Source organism: Adiantum capillus-veneris, chromosome 7 (assembly GCF_014529385.1).
Source record: "Adiantum capillus-veneris isolate H3 chromosome 7, ASM1452938v2, whole genome shotgun sequence".
In the NCBI taxonomy this organism is placed as follows: Eukaryota; Viridiplantae; Streptophyta; class Polypodiopsida; order Polypodiales; family Pteridaceae; genus Adiantum; species Adiantum capillus-veneris.
The window spans coordinates 82,453,811-82,472,998 of NC_140937.1; the positions used below are offsets into that span (position 1 = coordinate 82,453,811).

The window sequence follows — 19,188 nt, forward strand, 5'->3', positions numbered from 1 at the left end:
CTTCAAGTCAACAAGCTTCTTAAGCCAGTATACCTGTGAAGCTGCACTCTGCTTCTCATAAAGATCGCTCAGCTTTAACCATGCTTGATAAGCCGACATCTCGTCTGCTACATTGAAGTAAACGCTTTCTACCAAAGTCAGCATAATGGTAGAAAGTGCCAATTCATCTATTTCGCTCCATTCATCTTCGTCCATATCTTCCGGTTTTATCCCCTTGAGCTTTATAGGTTTTATCTGCTTCTTTTGTACCAACACGTGCCAAATCTACTTCTTCCACAATGGGAAATTGGTTCCATCCAGCTTCTTGATATTGTAAAGAGCAGTGTCCTGTGATCCAGCCATAGCTACGCTTCACAGTGGTTTACTTTCCTGGGAAAAATTCGACAGAGTTTCCCCTGTAAACTGACCTCTGAACCAATATCAACCTGTCAAATGAACCAAGAAAGCTTCAGATTCTGCATAAATTTCGGCAGAGTCTCCTTCGTAAAATGGCTCTGGTATACTCAAAACACATACCAAAAAACAGCTCAAAAAACACTGTCTCTCTGACACTGTAAGCTGCGGGTAAACCTGTCCTACACCTATACTGTCTCTCACTGTCCTGTCACTGTCCTGTAAGCATAGACTGTGAGAATGCCTCAACGGCAGTAAAGCAAAGATGCAATCCCAACTGTCTAACTCACAGTCAATACATCCTAGCTGTCTATTTAAGGGTGCTCGAGGGATCGCTCCAAGACCTGTATCAGCGAAAGGATCTCAACATTCGAGAATCCCCCAGCTCAATAAAACCTCACTCGACCCTCAACAAAGGCTGCAGTAAATCTGACAGTACATAGACTTCCCACAAAGTCATACATCCACAAATTTCCCACTATATGCTGTAACCGCTACGGCGGTTGTTTGCTGCGTCACTCACAGCTAGCAAACCCTCAACAAACATACATCATCTCTGACAATACATCCCATGTGGAAGTACCTGCAATGTCAGGATGAAATCTAGAATATCAAGCAGCAAACACAAGCTACCTAATGAACTAGTGGATGTCGCCTACAGTCTGTGTGTACATGCGCCCATGTCGTATGTAACACGCCTCCAAGAACTGAGCCATCCTTCGATGTGTAGACAGCCACAAATCAACACTCTGGGAGTGTCGATATCCTCAGCACCTGCAGTCGTAGGCCGAAAACCCCAAATTTGCAGAGTCGGATCTGCACCCGCCGAGACCACGTAGTCGAAAATGGCCTGCGCAGACCTTTGTCGAAGCCGAACGGTCGCCGAGATGACCTCAGAATGAAATTCTGACAACACCGAGTCCTTCGGAGCTTCCCACGAGATTTGGGGCCGTGTCTTCGCCTGTCGAATTTCCCTCCAATCTGAGTTGGTGACTCTAGCCTCCTGCAGTGCTGCCCCAAGCCTCGATCTGAGCTCTGATACCAGTTGAAGGAGTACGCGCGGAAGTGCGACGCGAGAGAGAGTGCGAGAAGAAGAGCACGACGATATGGTGAACTCGCTCTACTGTAATGTGTAGAGCATAGTGAGTTCTTATTAGGTTTTAACAAAAGAATATGTATACATACCTGGCGGTCCGCCCACTTACCTGGGCGACCACATTGGGCTTTATACCCCAACAGTAATTTCTAGCAAACTGTCTTCCAAAAGTTGGATAACCGTTTGTGCATGTCGTCCTCACATCATCCTGAAGCCAATGGACAAACCGAACGCACTAATCAAGCATTGGAGGACATGCTTCGCGCATGTCTCCCGTCGTCATTATGATTGGAAATGATATCTCCCACAAATTGACTTTGCTTAATACAATACTAAGCACTCAGATGCTGGCTATAACCCATTCATGCTTATGTATGGTTATGAAAACCCCCAATTGCTCAAAGGCGTTAACATGCAATCCATGGCCGATTTCTTGCACAATATGCAAGAAATACTCGTGATTGCTAAGGAAAGGATAAAGACTTCCCAAGATCGGGCCACCTTTCATGCTAACCAGCATCGACAGCCTTGTAATCTCCAGGAGGGGATGTGGGTGTACCTTAAGGTACCGAAGGATTCTCAAATCCGTATTAATCAATGCTCGAAATTATCTTCACGATATTGTGGACCACTCCAAATTCACAAGAAGATTAGTGATGTATCCTACAAACTAGATCTACCCTCCGACATTATTGTCCATCCTAAGTGTCACAAACTGCTGACGTGTCATAGCCCTAAAGAATGGAGCCAACTTGCAGATCCTAGCCGAGGGGCCCAAACCCTAAGAAGAACAAGTAACAGAAGAAGAAGTCCTACCAACTTATGGGGACCCCGTCCGATGGGGCCCCAGTGACATAAAGAAAGTAAAATAAAGCAAGACCACACACACACACACGTAAAAACTGATGACGTGGCAATTGTACGGATGCTCCGCGTTTTGCGCTGACTGCTAACGTGGCAGTTGTACGGAATTCCGCAAAACACGTTGGCAGCTTTTTTGCATTGCTTTTGGACCAGAAGCTTTTGAGTTTTGAAGGCTTTTCACTGTAACTGCTTTTCACGCCAAGGGCCTTTAAATATGAGGTTAAGGCTCATTCTCTGGCATGCTTCCTGGAGAAGGTGCAGAGTCTAGAGTACCGCCTTGTACTGTGTTGATGCAATATAAAGAAATATAGAAAGAGGCGCCAAGGTTTGGGGCCAATACTCTGTGGGGTGAAATTTCGCCACTCCATGTCGAGTGTCGTCTCTCTCTCTCACTTCAGTTGTTATTGAAGTGCTAAAAATATGTTCAGCCTGTTCTGTTCTATTGGCACGTGGTGCCCATCTTGTGATAGTGGTATCAGAGCATCAAGCGTGTGCTTTCTGAAAGCATACCGGTCCTACAAAAGAGCTGACAGAGCTATTGGAATTTTACTTGAAATATCACGCAAAAACTGATGGCGTGGCAAATGTGCAAACGCTCCGCGTTCTACGTTGACTGCTGACGTGCAGTTGTACGGAATTCCACAAAACACGCTGGCAACTTTTTGGCATTGCTTTTGGACCAGAAGCTTTTGAGTTTTGAAGGCTTTTCACCTGTGTTGCACGAAACGTTTCCAAACAAGAAACTTCAACCTGCCAAAAGAACATGAAACGGCATTCTCCAAGACAAGGAAACGGCGGGGGTACACCCAACAGAGAGTAGCCAAAAACAGAGAAATTCAAAGATATATCGACAAATACATTAAAAGCAAACATTTTAACAAGATTTGCATCATCCTCTTTCATCAGCACACACATGGAAGAACAGGCGCTTGCAATCATGTCGAGAAAAGAATTCTGTTAACTCTCTGGGATTGTTTCTTAACGATGGGTGGCCAGTTCAAACAGGGAGGCTTCATTTAGCTTGGCCTTTTTTTTAAGTAGATTCGGCCTAACGCAAACTTTGACATTTTTTGAAGGAAAAAATGGGCGTCGTTTCGACGCGTTTCGAGGCAGCTGGAAACGTGGTGCCCGTCTTGTGACAGTGGTATCAGACCATCAAGCGTGTGCTTTTAGCAGACAGAGCTATTGGAATTTTACTTGAAGTATCACGCCAAAACTGATGACGTGGCAGCTATACGGACGCTCTGCGTTTTGCGCTGACTGCTGACGTGGCAGTTGTACGGAATTTCGCAAAACGCGTTGACAGCTATTTTGCATTGCTTTTAAACCAGAAGCTTTTGAGTTTTGAAGGCTTTTCACTGTAACTGCTTTTCAGGCCAAGTGCCTTTAAATATGAGGTTAGGGCTCATTCTCTGGCATGCTTCCTAGAGAAGGTGCAGAGTCTGGAGTACCGGCTTGTACTGTGTTGATGCAATATAAAGAAACACCGAAAGGGGTGCCAAGGTTTGGGGCCAATACCCTCTGGGGTGGAATTCCGCCACTCCGTGTCGTGTGTCGTCTCTCTCTCTCATATCAGTTGTGCTAAAAATCTGTTCAGTCTGTTCTGTTTTATTGGCACGTGGTGCTGTCACAAACTAGCGACGTGGCTGATGGCTGCCCAATACACACACACACATCCTCTCTTGCAAGAACCCCCACCCGCTCTGATGCTGATGTGGCACGCACCGTACGGACAGGCCCGCAACTTGCGGCGCAGATCACGAAGATCCGTACTGCTGACGTGGTAGTTTTTTACGACAGCCTTTGGCAAGCTTTTTGGCTACGCAAATCAGCCTTGCTTTATTTACGCAAGAGAATCACAGAGAGAGAGAGAGAGAGAGAGAGAGAGAGAGAGAGAGAGAGAGAGAGCTCTTTTGCTTTATTTTTTTTAAAAGCTTTTGATTTACCAGCTTTTGGGCTCTGCTTTCGGCATCCCTTGTAAACCCTTTAAATACGTGGGCAGGCTTCCCACTTCTCAAAGCATTTGAACGCATAGTCTGAGAGTAAGAGCCTCCCACTTGCTTGTACTTTTGCAACAGATTAATACAAAAAGACATACCGAAAGGGGCGCCAGTCTTTGGGCCAATATCTCTAGGCACGGAACTCCGTCCAACCAGTGTCGAATCAATTGTGAACTGTGAACTGTTTTAAAGTGTATTCTGAAGTGCCGTGGTAGAATATCGACCTGGAGTGTCCAAGTCTGTTACAGTAGTATCAGAGCACGGCCGATTTCTCTTCTACGGGAAATCCGATCCTTTTCACGCGGCACTTATGGCTTCAAACGGAGATCACTCGACTTCCTCTGCATCCGGAGATGCGGGAAGAGATCACAACGAAGATTCACACAAGGAGTACAGCCCGCCTCGGCCTACTCAAGCGGAGATCGAAGAGATGGAGCGTCGACAATTGATCGGCGATGCAACAAAGATGATGCTAAATTTTGCGAAGGATGCGAAATTTGCAAAATTTATGAGCCAGACCTCCTTCCACGAGGTGCATGCATAGTGGCGGCAGACCACAGAACCACCCCTCAAACCGGCACTCAAGAAACCTCCTACTCCAAGGATGTACACAAAGCAAGAATTAGAAGAGGTGATCGATGCACGAATTGCTCAGCTTTTTGACGCACAGAACAAAGCAGAAAAGCACGACAAAAAGCAAAAGAAAGGTGCTGACTTCCCGGGTTATTTGGGTCGTCAGTCTACATTTGCATCGGCAAGAAAGCAGAAGAAGCGTGTTCGATTTGAAGGAGTACCCAGTTCTTCTTCCTCTTCATCTTCTGAGAGTTCTTCTAGCTCCTCTGACTCGAGCGAAGAAGACAAAAAAGCGAAGCAAAAAGCAAAGCTTCGGAAAGGGCAAGAAAAAGGCAAAGAAGCCTAAATCTCGCCCCGTGGTTGACAGTTCTACAGAGGACTCATCTCAGATAGTTCGGACTCTAACGACATCAACTTTTATGCAAAGAAGAAGAATTATTATAAAGCCAACCAATATGACTTTCTGGAAGATAAAAGCAAGAAAGTCCGAGAGTTTAAGGAAGGTGGACAGTCAATTAAAATTGACACGTTTTCAGGTTATAGAGATGCTTCGAAGGCTTTGTCTTTCAAACAGCAGTTTGACATAGCTTTCTCACAAGGGCGTTACTCAGAGCACTCCAAGATTTGGAGGGATGCCTCTTACTATAAGGGAAATGCTCGAACTTGGTGGTCCACGCTTCTATTAAACAAGACAGTGCCAGTTAAATGGCTGAAATTCAAAAGGCTTTTTATTTCTTCTTGGTTGTCTCGAGATATGAACGCGACATACGAACTACTTGGAACCATCTTCGGATGACCAAGAAGGATACAATGGACGTTTATTGCCAGAGATTTTGGAGCTCTTTTCTACCCGCCTCTTCATTTAAGAAGATCTCGCTCAAAACACAGATTGAGCGGTTTACCTTGGGTCTTCCTACAGAGATCCGAGATCACTGCTTAGAACATTCAACTTCCATTCAAGAGCTGATGAGTCGTGCAAAACGGGGTTCTGCCATTCACTCAGGCAGTTTGACCTACCCCACAGATGAAATCATGACGCAAAGGGCCGAACAGACTTTGAAAAATGAAAGTAGAAAGAGGAAGAGCAACCCAGAAAAGAGAGAAAAGGATGCACGACCCAAACTCGCTCCTCAAGAGAGAGCTCTCTACATCGAGGAGGGGAAGTGCTTTGGATGTGGGGAAACTGGGCATATCTCCGCGAAGTGTCCTAAAAAGGCACCGAAAGAACAGAACGACAAGGACAAATAAAGGCCGAGAGTTCGAAAGCAGCTGAGGAATGTGGACGAAAATACAAGATAAAAACACAACTGGTTCCGCATTGCATGGGTATTGACCCAAGCACAATGGACGAGAGTATAGAACTTTGTCAAGCTTGGGGCAAAGTGAAAGACCAAGAAGCCTTGATCTTCTTTGATGGAGGAGCCAAGGCCAACTTCATTTCACCTGAATTGACAGCGCGGCTCGAGATCACACCCGATCGGATGGGACCACTAGCAAAGGCAGTTCCAACGGCACCAGGCAGGGACGTAGCCATTACACCTGTCATTGGCAAACTTCGGTTGCATTGTCAGGGGTATTGGGGCATGAGGACTTCTACATAATGCCTTTGGAAGATTGTGATGTCCTCTTGGGAATTCCAAGGTACCACAAGAACAACGCCGTGGTCGACTATAGGGCGAGAAAAGCGACTTTGACCACAAAGAAGGGCAGAACCATTGTACTAGATGTAAAACTTAAGGGCGAGTCTGTCCCTATTGTATCGGCTTCATCCATTTCAAAATTAATGAAATCCAAATTGTTTGTTTACTCGATCTTTTTGAGAGAGAAGAATGATGAGTATAGGACAAATATGTCTGAACTCGATAAGAACGCCAAGATTTTCTCCACTCATGCCGATTGCTTCTCAAAGGGCCTGCTAGGCGAGTTACCACCCGCTCATCCTGAGGATCATACCATTGATCTGATACCTAGAAGCACACCACCGAACAGACCACCTTATCGTGTGAGCCGAGCCCAGAACAAAGAAATTATGAACCAAGTGAAAGCCCTATTGGAAAAGGGTCTTGTCCAACCTAGTACTTGACCGTACTGTTCTCCTATGTTTTTGGTTTTAAAGAAAGACGGATCTTGGAGAATGTGCATCGAATATAGAGCTCTCAACAAAATCACCATCAAGATCAGATTTCCGATTCCTAGAATCGATGATATACTTGACCTCGTGCTTTAGCAGGATCGACTTGAAAAGCGGATATCATCAGATCCGAATCGTGCCGGGAGATGCCTACAAGACTTCCTTTTGGACGACTTTTGGGTTATTTGAGTTTTTTGGTGATGCCTTTTGGCCTTACCAATGCTCCTGCGACATTTAACCGGATGATGGACAGGATTCTTCGAGAGTATAGACTATTTTTTGACACTTTCTTTGACGACATCATTGTTTTCTCCAAGGATGAGGTAGAACATAGAGTACATTTGCTTCAGGTCTTTCAGGCATTACGAGATCACAAGTTGGTGATTAATGCGAAGAAAAGTGAATTTTTCTTACCAGAGATACACTTTTTGGGGCACATTGTCTCAGCAGCAAGAGTGCAGATGGACCCGGCCAAGATAGAGACTATCCGTGATTGGCCCGATTTGTAGAATGTCCATGAAGTTAGAAGCTTCTTGGGATTGTGTTCGTACTACAGGCGGTTCATTAGAAAGTTTGTAGAGGTTGCTTCCCCTTTGCATATCTTGACATAGAAAGGAGTCCCTTTCTCATGGGGACCCACAGAGGTGACTGCCTTTCAGACACTGAAAGAGAAATTGACTACAAGACCAGTTTTGACTTTGTCGAACTTGAAGAAGTCATTTGAAGTATATTGTGATGCTTGTGGTCGTAATCTGGATGCGATCTTAATGCAAGAAGGCCATGTCATTGCCTACGAGAGCCGATTGTTCTCAAGGCCAGAATTGACAGCATAGATTTATGAGAAAGAGCTTTTGGCGGTTATCCATGCTCTTACTCAGTGGCGACATTACCTACTCGGAGCAGATTTTACTATTTTCACAGACCATCCGAGTTCATGCTACTTCTTGTCACAGTAGCAGCTATAGGAAAAGCAGATGCGATGGGCGAACATCTTGTCACAGTTTCACTTCCAAATGGTCCATGTGCAGGGACAAAAGAATTTGGTGGCAGATGCTTTGTCTCGGAAGTCGTTGGTTCTGGCTATTTCCGCAATACATCATAGGAGCTTCGAGGATATGGTCGATCAGTATGCCACAGATACAGATTTTGTAGACATTTTCACACGGATACGGGATGGGGAGACAGTAGCGGGATATTCCATCGGGATGGCTACTTGATGAGGAAAACCATGTTGTGTGTTACACAACCGTTGAGTGAAAAGGTTATGATCGAATGCCATTGTCCACCTTTTACGGGTCACCGCGGCATTGCTACCACCTTGAAAGGGATAGAGAGATACTACTTTTGGTCGAGACTCAAGAAGGATGTGGACGAGTTTGTGCGCAGTTGCTTGGTATGCCAGAAGGTCAAAATTAACAGGCATAAAGCACAGGGATTGTTACAGCCTTTGCCTATACACACCCGCCCCTGGGAAAGTATTGCAATGGATTTCATTTTTTATCTCCCGAGAACACGGTGGTCACGATGGTATCTGCATTGTTATTGACAGAGTCAGCAAGCAGGCTCATTTCATTCCAATGAAGAAAACAATCAAGCCAGATCACTTAGCGAAACTGTTTGTGGCCCAAATCTTCAGATTACGTGGCATGCCCGAGATGATTGTCTCCGACAGGGACCCCGGATTTACGAGTTTATTTTGGAAGGCAATTTGGGAGAACATTGACACGCGGTTGCAATTCTCGTCATCTTTCCACCCGCAAACTGACGGGCAATCTGAGATTGCCAATTCAGTGGTTCTAGATTTATTGAAGTCTTACATCTCGGATTAGAAGACTCAATGGGAAAAGTATCTACCTTTGGTGGAATTTGCCTACAACAACACGATACACTCTTCGACGAGGAAGGCGCCATTTGAGATTATTGAAGATGCTCCGAAGGTTCCACCCTTCCTAAGCACGAAAGATAAGATTCTTGAAGCGATGAGTACACGCGAGACTTGGACACGGCTTTTGCCAAGGTCCGCGAGGCTTTGCAGAAATCTCAAGAAAGACAGAAAAAGGCAGCAGATCGCCATCGTCGCGATTTGAAATTAAAGGAGAATGATTGGGTGCTCTTACGTTTTGAGAAGGCACGCCTGAGAAAGAAAAAGGGAAAGGAGAGGCTTTTTCCAAAGCTTAGTATGCGATACTACGGACCTTTCCATATCTCCAAAAAGATAAATGATATCTCCTTCCGACTGAAACTGCCCGAAACTTGAAGGATTCACAATGCTTTTCATGTGAGTCTCTTGAAGCCTTTCAAGGGTGATGTGCCCGAAGATGGGGAGCCTGATGAGTAACCCGAAGTGGAAGAAAACAAGGAGATCCTTGTTCCAAAACAGATATTGGCACATAAGGACAGAAAGATTAAGAGTAAAACGAGAAGGCGGTTCTTAGTTAAATTCAAGAACTATCTTGCATTGGATGCGAAGTAAATGGAGGAGGAGGACCTAGCAGATACTCCTCAGATTGTGAAACTTTACCTTGAAGCTTTTGCTTTAGCATAGTCTATTCCAAATGGAACCCCGAATTCAGCTTGGCCGGATATCTGGTGCAGTGGGTTTGCACAAGAGTTCCTCCGCTCCTTTGTCAACAGAAACCTCGATTTTCGATACTGGAGTCACTGATGTCTCTTCGAGCTTCAGGGATACTGAGAGCGGACAGTATTCTGTTGTATGACTTTATGAAATGGAATTCCGGATAATATGAAACTAATGGCTTCTGTCTGTTTTGTAGGCGTAATCGAGGGCGATTACAATGCTTTCAAGAGGGGGGTATGTCACAAATTGGTGACGTGGTTGTTGGCTGCCCAGTACACACACACATCCTCTCTTGCAAGAACCCCCGCCCGTTGTGATGCTAACGTGGCAAGCACCGTACGGACAGGCCCGCAAATTGCGGCGCAAATCACGAAGATCTATACTGATGACGTGGCAGTTTTTTACGGCAGCCCATAGTTTTTTCATGCGGCAACCATGTGTCTCACTCGGGCGGGTATGGAAGCCCGATATAAGCTTGATTCAGACCCCCCGAAGATTCCATACGTGGAATACCATATGGCACTAAAAAATTAGTGTATATATATATATATATCTCATAACAAATAGCAATTAAAATTAAAACAATAGACTCTAGAGAGTAGCCCAAAGCCACATAATGCATTAAAACATCATAGAAAATGTAGAATCTAGCTAAATCAAGGAGTCGGGAGCCGAGAAACAGATCAAGATCTCTGATCAATAGATACATCAATGAATCATGATCATACTAGATGGCAAAATATGGAGCCTCCAAAACCAACAAGACTGTGTACTGAGTACTCCAAAATTCAAATGACAAAACATAAATAGAGCCTAGAGGGTGGAGTCCAGCCGCTCGATGCTAAATAGTGAATCCAAAACATAAGTAGAGCTAAGAGGAGTCAGGACCGAGGCTAGAGCAAAATGCAATGAGCTCTAACTCTCATCAAAGGCCACCTCCTCATCATCACCCTCGTCATCCTCATCCTCATCCTCATCCCAAGCCTCATCCTCAGCAACGGAGCATGAAGTCCCAATATCACTGGGCATGCTAATCGGAAGAGACTCCATAACATCATCAGTGCTCTGTGCAATAGCCTCCTGAATCTCCTGCAACTCAAGCAAGCGCTCCTCATCCTTCTCTTTGTTAAGCATCTCCAATGTCACCTCCATTCTCTCATAGCCGAGCTCTTTGATCTTGCATAAGAGCCTCAAGTTGGTGTGTATGTAGACAAGCTTCTCGATATGAGCAGGAAGTAACCTATTTCTTCTCTTGGTGTGAATGAGAGAGAAGGTGCTCCAATTTCTCTCACATGGAGAGACACATGTCCCTTGAGAAAGCACCGTAAGTGCAAGAGTCTGCAATGTGGGCGTGCAAGCCCCAAAAGTCTCCCACCATTTTACACCCTCTTGCATTCTCTTTGGATCCTTTGCAATAGGATGAGCAAATGACTTTCTTTCAGTGAGGAAAGTGTCCAACTCATCAATGAGGGTATCCTGCATGGTCAAATCACCCTTGGTATACCTGTCCAAAAATGTCATCCACCCGTCATGAACCTCACTGTCATTGAATTGCCCTCTTCCTCGCCATATAGGATGCAATAAGTATCCCACAGCATGCAATGGTGTGTGCATCATATTCCATCTATCAACGCATAGGTCCTTGATCTCTTGCATCCTTGCCGCATCAATACCTTGCATGCTCAACCATGCGATCCGTAAGCTCATACACAAGCCCCATGGTGGCTCCTTCCCTATCAGCCAAACGAAGTATCTTCAAGATGGGAGCACAAATCTTCAAAATCAACTTGGCCTCTTACCAAAAGGATGCATTAAACACAATGTCCGAGACCACTATGGCCTTTGCAGTCCAGGATGCCTTCATTTTCACAAATTTTGCATCAATCATAAGCCTACGCACACCTTGCATACATCTCTCATCCACAAGACTAGCCAACATGATGAAGTAGTAGGCAAATCGAGTGGCCGATGGCTTCAACAATTCCTTCTTGCTAAGCATTCGAAACAATGCCAAGACAGTGGACTTCCTTGTGACAAATGTGACAACCTTTGTTGCATCTTCAAGAATTTTTACAATCCAAGGGAGTTTCCCAATATCCTCAAACAAGAGGTCCAAGCAATGGCATACACACCTCGTGAAAAAAATGTGTTTCCATTTCTCTTCCACCATTTGCCCGGCCCCAACACAATTAGTTGCATTGTCCATGCATACCTGCACAACATTGGAGGGTCCTACCCCAATAATCACATCCTTAAGCTGCTTGAAAATAAATTCTGATGTCTTTGTCTCCCCAGATGTGTCCACAGATTTCAAAAACACAGAACCATGTATAGAGCATGCAAGAAAGTTAATGATAGACCTGCGTCTAGTGTCAGACCATCCATCGCATACAATTGTGCATCCATGTTTTTTCCATTTCTCGCGCACACCCATGATCTCATGACCAATGCATTTGACCTCATCATTTAACTCTGTGGTGCGCAAAGCATTGTATGTGGGAGGCACATAAGATGGACCAACTTGTCCAATTGCCTTGACCATTTCCAAAAAGAAAGGACTCCGCACTTTCCATTCAGGAATGTCCTCTGCATAAAAAAACCTGCACAAGGCTTGATCTGCTTGCTTGCGTGCTTGCAAGCTAAATGCACTTGCCAAGGGCCCTTGTGCAACCTTCCTCTTCTTTCTCGAGGACCCCACATTTGATTTGGAAGTCGAAGTCCCAGTGGCACTTACATAAGCACTCCCTGATGCATGTGTACTCATTAAGCCTGAGGCAGACGCATTAGCTCCCAAATCATCCACCAAGGCATCTACAAATGCATTTGGGTCCTTCCCATCATTCTGTACATCTACATGCAATCTTGTGACCACCTCTTTGACGTCCTCTAGCACCATGTCACATGGGCCTACACCATAGCCAGAGAGGGACAATAAATGTGCACGAATACGGGAGGGACCGCCGTCCCAAGTATGCCCACAATACTTGCATTTACATGTAAATTGCCCTTTCTTTTGAGGCTTCAATTGTTCTACATACTGCCATTCGGGACGCTTCACTCGGCCCACATGGATTCTGCAAACTTGCAAGGTGCACACTGCAAACCTTGACAAAGTGGAGGCCTCACGAGTAACGGACGGCGTAGGTGAAGAATCAACCGCGCACGGGAGAGTCTGTGGGCACTGGGTGGGGCTCCCGGCTCGCGGTCTTGAGTCCTCTCGACTCTCAAGCTTCGATGGGGACTCTATGCAGAAACGGGAACACTGCAGGTTTTTAATAAATCGCGCAGAGGCGTTTTGGGCCACATTTGAGAAATTGGGGGTTTTTTGCCAGTGCGTCAAAAACTGCCCTACTCGCATCCGAAAACAACTAACATGCGGCAACCATGCGCGCACGCGTGAGGAAGCCCGATTGGGCAATCGGACGCGTCTGGAAAAAACTATGGTCCCAAGTATGCCCACAATACTTGCATTTACATGTAAATTGCCCTTTCTTTTGAGGCTTCAATTGTTCTACATACTGCCATTCGGGACGCTTCACTCGGCCCATATGGATTCTGCAAACTTGCAAGGTGCACACTGCAAACCTTGACAAAGTGGAGGCCTCACGAGTAACGAACGGCGTAGGTGAAGAATCAGCCGCGCGCGGGAGAGTGTGTGGACACTGGGTAGGGCTCCCGGCTCGCGGTCTCGAGTCCTCTCGACTCTCAAGCTTCAATGGGGACTCTGTGCAGAAACGGGAACGCTGCAGGCTTTTAATAAATCGCGCAAAGGCGTTTTGGGCCACATTTGAGAAATTGGGGGTTTTTTGCCAGCACGTCAAAAACTGCCCTGCTCGCGTCCGAAAACAGCTACCATGCGGCAACCATGTGCGCACGCGTGAGGAAGCCCGATTGGGCAATCGGACGCGTCTGGAAAAAACTATGTGGCAACCTTTGGCCAGCTTTTTGGCTACGCAAATCAACCTTGCTTTATTTACCCAAGAGAATCACAGAGAGAGAAAGAGAGAGAGAGCTCTTTTGCTTTATTTTTTTTAAAGCTTTTGATTTACCAGCTTTCAGGCTCTACTTTTGGCATCCCTTGTAAACCCTTTAAATAAGTGGGCAGGCTTCCCACTTCTCAGAGCATCTGGACGTAGAGTCTGAGAGTGAGAGCCTCCCACTCGCTTGTACTTTTGCAACAAATTAATACAAAAAGAAATACCGAAAGGGCCGCCAATCTTTGGGGCCAATATCTCTAGGCACGGAACTCCGCCGGGCCAGTGTCGAATCCATTGTGAACTATGAATTGTTTTGAAGTGTATTCTTGAGGTGTCGCGGTAGAATCTCGACTTGGAGTATCCAAGTCTGTTACAGGTGCTCGTCTTGTGACAGTGGTATCAGAGCATCAAGCGTGTGCTTTTCTAAAATCATACCAATCCTACAAAAGAGCAGACAGAACTATTGGAATTTTACTTGAAGTATCACGCAAAAACTGATGACATGGCAGCTATACGAACGCTCTGCGTTTTGCGCTGATTGCTAATGTGACGGAATTTTGCAAAACACGCTGGCAGCTTTTTGGCATTGCTTTTGGACCACAAGCTTTTGAGTTTTGAAGGCTTTTCACTGTAACTGCTTTTCAAGCCAAGGGTCTTTAAATATGAGGTTAGGGCTCATTCTCTGGCATGCTTCCTGGAGAAGGTGCAGAGTCTGGAGTACCGGCTTGTACTGTGTTGATGCAATATAAAGAAATACCGAAAGGGGCGCCAAGGTTTGGGCCAATACTCTCTGAGGTGGAATTATGCCACTCCGTGTCACGTGTCATCTCTCTCTCTCTCTCTCTCTCTCTCTCTCTCTCTCTCTCTCTCTCTCTCTCTCTCTCTCTCTCTCTCTCTCTCTCTCTCTCTCTCAGTTCAGTTGTATTGAAGTGCTAAAAGTCTGTTCAGTCTGTTCTATTCTATTGGCACGTGGTGCCCGTCTTGTGACACTAAGTCCCACGTTAGCCGCTTAAAGGTTGTTGGGACAGGATGCAAACATGGTTCCTCTAGAGGAAGTCTCGAGTTTGGAGGATACCACTCCTTACATTCCACTTGAACCCGAACTAAAGGGACAAGCGGTCTCGAAAGGCTTCTTGCCTCAAGGATATGATCAAGTGGAAGCATTGACCTAAGTCAAGCGCTACTTGGGTATTAGTACACTCGTTGAAGAGTCGTTTCCCCAGTTTCATAACCGAGGATATTGTTGAGGACAACAAGTAAAAATAAGGGGGAAGCGTTACATACCCAGACATCAAGATGGGCATCTGAGCTATGTCCGACCAAGTGTGAACATGGCCCTATGGTTAGGGTGGTTAAGGAATCCTATAAATAGGACACTGGGGTCATTTGTGAGCCATCTTGTGTGATCACCACACTTGGACTCTAGGCCGTTGGCAGCTCTGCCCGCACACCAGTGTCGGAGTCGGCTTGGTGGAATGGGACATTAACCCTTGTGGTAGAGGCTAGCCCGTTGGCTGCAAGCTCCCCAGCTCAGGTCCAGTCCCCTCTCCGACAACCCCCTCTTCGACCCCACACACACACACACACACACACAGCACAGCACAAAAGAAGAGCATGACTGGGTAAGTCAATCGTTGCACCTTCCTCCTTGTAACAAAAAAGTTTTCAAATCCAACAGCGACCAATCAGGTTGTCCTGTACAGCATTGGAAGCAATTCTGGCCCCAAAAACTTTCCAAATCCTCTCCCTCAGAGCACTGATTATTCATAACACACTTGAGTTGGTGACTAGTATGTTCCACATGCTAAATTTTAACAAAGAATATCACCAACACTATGTAGGCATTGATCTCAATCTACAGCACGCAATGCCGACATTTTTCTTGTGATAACCTGTCAAATATCCTCCATCAAGTGCAAACTATCCAAAATAGAAGCAACAATTTGCACCAGAAACAGTCTAAGATTGTGACAGAGGCATTAATCAACACTGTTTATATGAAATGAGCTGGTTTGACTGCACAAAAAGTAACTTGAAAGGGCCCACCTCATGCTTTCAAGAGCAAGCTTCTGCACGCCTGGATCAGAGTCTTGTGCTCGCTCCACATATAGTTCCAGCTGTTGTTTTAATGCAAGATCCTCCTCAGACTGGAAAAAGGAAAAACCATATTTGTTAAGAGGGAGCCCAAAATAGCGCTCTGTGCTCCAAAGCTATCAAAACCTCTTGGAGGGAAGGAAGAACACTATACCAAGTCTTCGTCTTTCTTCTCCTCTTTTTTCAGCTTCTTCGGTTCCTTGGTAGGCGGTGGCTGCGTGGACTTCTCCACAGTGCCGTTTTGCTGAGGATCGGGGGCCATGGCGCTCCTTGAAACAAGTTCTGTGATTCCTTAAGAGCAGCGCTTTGCGAAGACGAAGGAGCAGCAGTGCGCTCTTGCTTGTGTGCGCGCTAAGAAAGACCCCTTATAACTTTCGTTTGGAGTTAAGAACATAACAGTGGGATACTCGGAGAGGGTGAAAAACCTTGTAAATGACAATATAGTTAAAACAACATAAAGGTAATGATACTTTCTTGCCAGAAAGTAGGAAGGGAGAGAGAGGAAAGAGAGGCCACACATGACAAAGCTAGGCCTTTGTAGATTAAAAAGCAAGAATGGGGCTCTTTATAGTAAAAGGAGGTGACAACAAAATCCATCTAATGCTTTAGCTAAGAGGAAGAGGGCCAAGTCTTGTTACTTGCCACCATCGCCCACACGAAAAGTTAGTGCCAATTGTATTGTGCACTTGTTATCCATGTCATATCCTACTTATTAAAGCAATACATGGCACGACTGTATGGAGGTCTCCCTCTTAATGTGTGCAGTGGTGGTGTAGAATGGCCTCTATAGCTTCTTTGTCAATAAATTTTATATTGCATTTTTTCCCTAGCCAATAATACAGTATTAACTACCCTCTCCAAAGGCTTGGAAGTCATAACCTCATTCCAAATATTGGAATTGCAAGAAAACAATGGAAGTTAAGGAAAGAGTCATGATGGGGTGAGGATGGGGTTACATACCCAACGGTTTCTTATTTCTTCCAAATTAAGAATGGTTAGTATGACCACCACCTTTTTTTTTAGGAGTGGATGAAGCAAAGAAAACTAGGTGGTTAACAAATTCCCTTAAGTTAATAATCGAGTAGGGGAGGTGCCCTCAATGTACTCATTATGTGTGAGCTAATAATCATGTGAAAAAGTTCATGTGGGTGTTTTCATGTGTGTGAGATGGGTTTTTTCTCAATCTGACCCAAACGGATGACCTATTATTAATAAACATGTGGGATCTTTCTTCCACTAAGCTAGTTGGTGGTATGTGTTAGATCATGACTAAGTTTGGCATGTGCCTCAAGATTAGACATTGTAGACTTTTGAGACCCTGTCAACGTGTACAAAGATTGTCCATCTTATTCACTCACTCGACTAGGGGCCTAACCTTGCGGATGTTGGCACATGCCATGATGATATCAAGGGCAACGTTGTTAATGATATGGGTAAGGTTGAGGAGGACAAAGGCAAAGGTGACTTCAAGAGGTATGTCTCCAAGGAGGTTGTTCAACAACTTTTTGAGCTCCCCTCTACACTATAATGGAGATGTAGCTACCATGCTAGGTCGCGTTTTTAGCGAACTTGATGCTATAGCGGTTGCTTTGCCTAGTAGTGTAGCACATAGAGTCCAATCTAACACTCACATAGAACAACTACATTTTCTAGTATTGGAATGCAAGCCATAGCGCCTAGCAGCAAGTCCGTAGGGATCCAAAAAATTTAGGGACCTAAGGCCTCCTACCTTTAGTAGTGGGGAAAAGGGACAAAATTACAGTCGAAGCTCTTATCTGAGACCATTTCATGTGCTCAAAAATATGACAACATTAAGCATCGTACTACATATTAAGATTTGTATCGGGGAGAAGAAGGCAAGAAGGGGTCAATATTTGAGAATTTTAGAGTAGAGAATAAGAAGAGAGTTGAGGACAGATGCTAGGAAAAGAGGTGCTTGAAGAAACCACACCCATTGTGAGAGACTAGTGAGGGCAAGTCCCTAAGGGAGCGTCAATATGATAAAAAGCAAAAGGAAATCCATTGGTCCGGTTGCAATGAGGTGCAACATAAAAAGGTTACTTGTCCAAAGCTAGCAACAAATAGTCTCTTTAGATGCATAGTCTCTAGCATGTGTTTTTTTGTTTTATATAATTTTGTATGTTGTGCTATACATCTAAGATCTATGTAGATCAAGCATTATGTGGTATTTTGTTTGTGGTTCTATATAGCACAAATTGGTTTTGTGTAGTTTCTTCTTTTTAAAATAAAAATTTGCATCAAGTGAAATTATTTCCACAAATGACAGCAATGGAAATCTTTAAATCATGTTTGTTGAGGATAAATTGGATGGGGATAGCTAACTATGAATACATGCATGATGCACATTTTATATGCAAAGGGAGTATTAAATATCCTATAGTTGGTTGCTCTCTCGAAAATTTGTAGAGAACATAGTATGCTTCAAAGAAAGAATTGGATGTTTCAACACACTCCACTTAAATGGCCTCAACCTTAAGGGGGTTTAGGAAATAAAACCACCACTAAAGGAAAATAAGGCAACTGCTAGCCTATCATGAGATAAACCTCTATTAATGCTTGCAGGTGCTAAAAGAGGCAAGGGTTTGTTAATCGAACAAAATTGTGGGTGCAAAAGCTAGTCGACACGATTGACTTGACCAACAAGTTTGCCTTGATGAGAGGTACATTTCTTATGTTGAAAGCTAGGGAACATAGCACTTATAGAACACGACTCTAATTACAACAACCGGTATCATCAACATTATGTAGTTCATGCTCAACACAAACCGTTTAGGCTACCTAAAAACTTGAATTGACTTTCTCAATGCCACAAGTTCTACATGAGAGATTGTCTATCCACTATAAATTTTTTATTATAGATAAGCTACCACTTCTTTGTGCATGGTTAAAGCTATCGGGAGCATCACTTTTCATACTTTCTTTGCCTTCTTGTAGCCAGTGGATAGCTTGTTGTCTTTGCTCGTGTGAATAGGTGGTGTAACACCTGAAACGTATCTTTCTCATCTCCATCTCTTTGGCAAGGATATTGTAGATTTTCTTCTCATTGAAATAACATCATTGCTATGGATTATCTTCTCTAACATTTGATCCCACAAGCGTTTTTTTTTATATCACCATCTTCTCCATATCCAAGAAAAATACACTTTTGTAACTTTGGTCCAAGCTTCTTCCCAAGCTACCTTGACACGTGCACAAAGGCTTTGCAACCAAAGGCTCTCAATCACTCCTATAACAAGTTACATTCACTCAAGACTTCTTCTGGAACACCACTATCTAATGACTTCATCGATGATATATTAATCACATAACAATGGTTTTCATAGCTTCAACTCCAACTTGTCTGACACTTTAGCATGAAAAAATGGTGCAAATTTTCTCTTGAACCATGTAATTCGTTCTCTCTCTTATTAGCAACTGCATTTTTGGTAGGTGCATGAGGAGGAGTAAGCTCTCTCTTACAC

General features: G+C 44.5%; 3 protein-coding genes across 3 annotated transcripts in view; all 3 read right to left on the reverse strand.

Moving 5' to 3' along the window:
* The window catches only part of LOC147454124 (26S proteasome non-ATPase regulatory subunit 2 homolog A-like), a 41,422-nt gene extending 25,330 nt beyond the window's left edge, over positions 1 to 16,092 (reverse strand). The window contains exons 1-2 of the mRNA XM_086516130.1: positions 15,861 to 16,092; positions 15,659 to 15,759 (exon numbers count right to left, since the gene is read on the reverse strand). Coding sequence (XP_086372256.1) covers positions 15,659 to 15,759; positions 15,861 to 15,968 — 209 coding nt within the window. The 5' untranslated portion in view covers positions 15,969 to 16,092. The remainder of the gene's footprint in view (positions 1 to 15,658; positions 15,760 to 15,860) is intronic.
* Positions 10,046 to 11,342, reverse strand: LOC147454125 (uncharacterized). Its single transcript, XM_086516132.1, has one exon. The coding sequence runs from the start codon at positions 11,340 to 11,342 to the stop codon at positions 10,551 to 10,553; it is 792 nt and encodes a 263-aa protein (XP_086372258.1). The 3' UTR covers positions 10,046 to 10,550.
* On the reverse strand, positions 10,964 to 15,161 carry LOC147454126 (uncharacterized). The gene has a single exon (XM_086516131.1). The coding sequence runs from the start codon at positions 12,991 to 12,993 to the stop codon at positions 11,431 to 11,433; it is 1,563 nt and encodes a 520-aa protein (XP_086372257.1). The 5' UTR covers positions 12,994 to 15,161; the 3' UTR covers positions 10,964 to 11,430.
* Positions 16,093 to 19,188: the final 3,096 nt, after the last annotated feature.

Bases quoted from the DNA above. Each gene is read 5' to 3' on its own strand.
- LOC147454125 (XM_086516132.1), bottom strand. From the start codon at position 11,342: ATGAGCTTACGGATCGCATGGTTGAGCATGCAAGGTATTGATGCGGCA.
- LOC147454126 (XM_086516131.1), bottom strand. From the start codon at position 12,993: ATGCGAGTAGGGCAGTTTTTGACGCACTGGCAAAAAACCCCCAATTTC.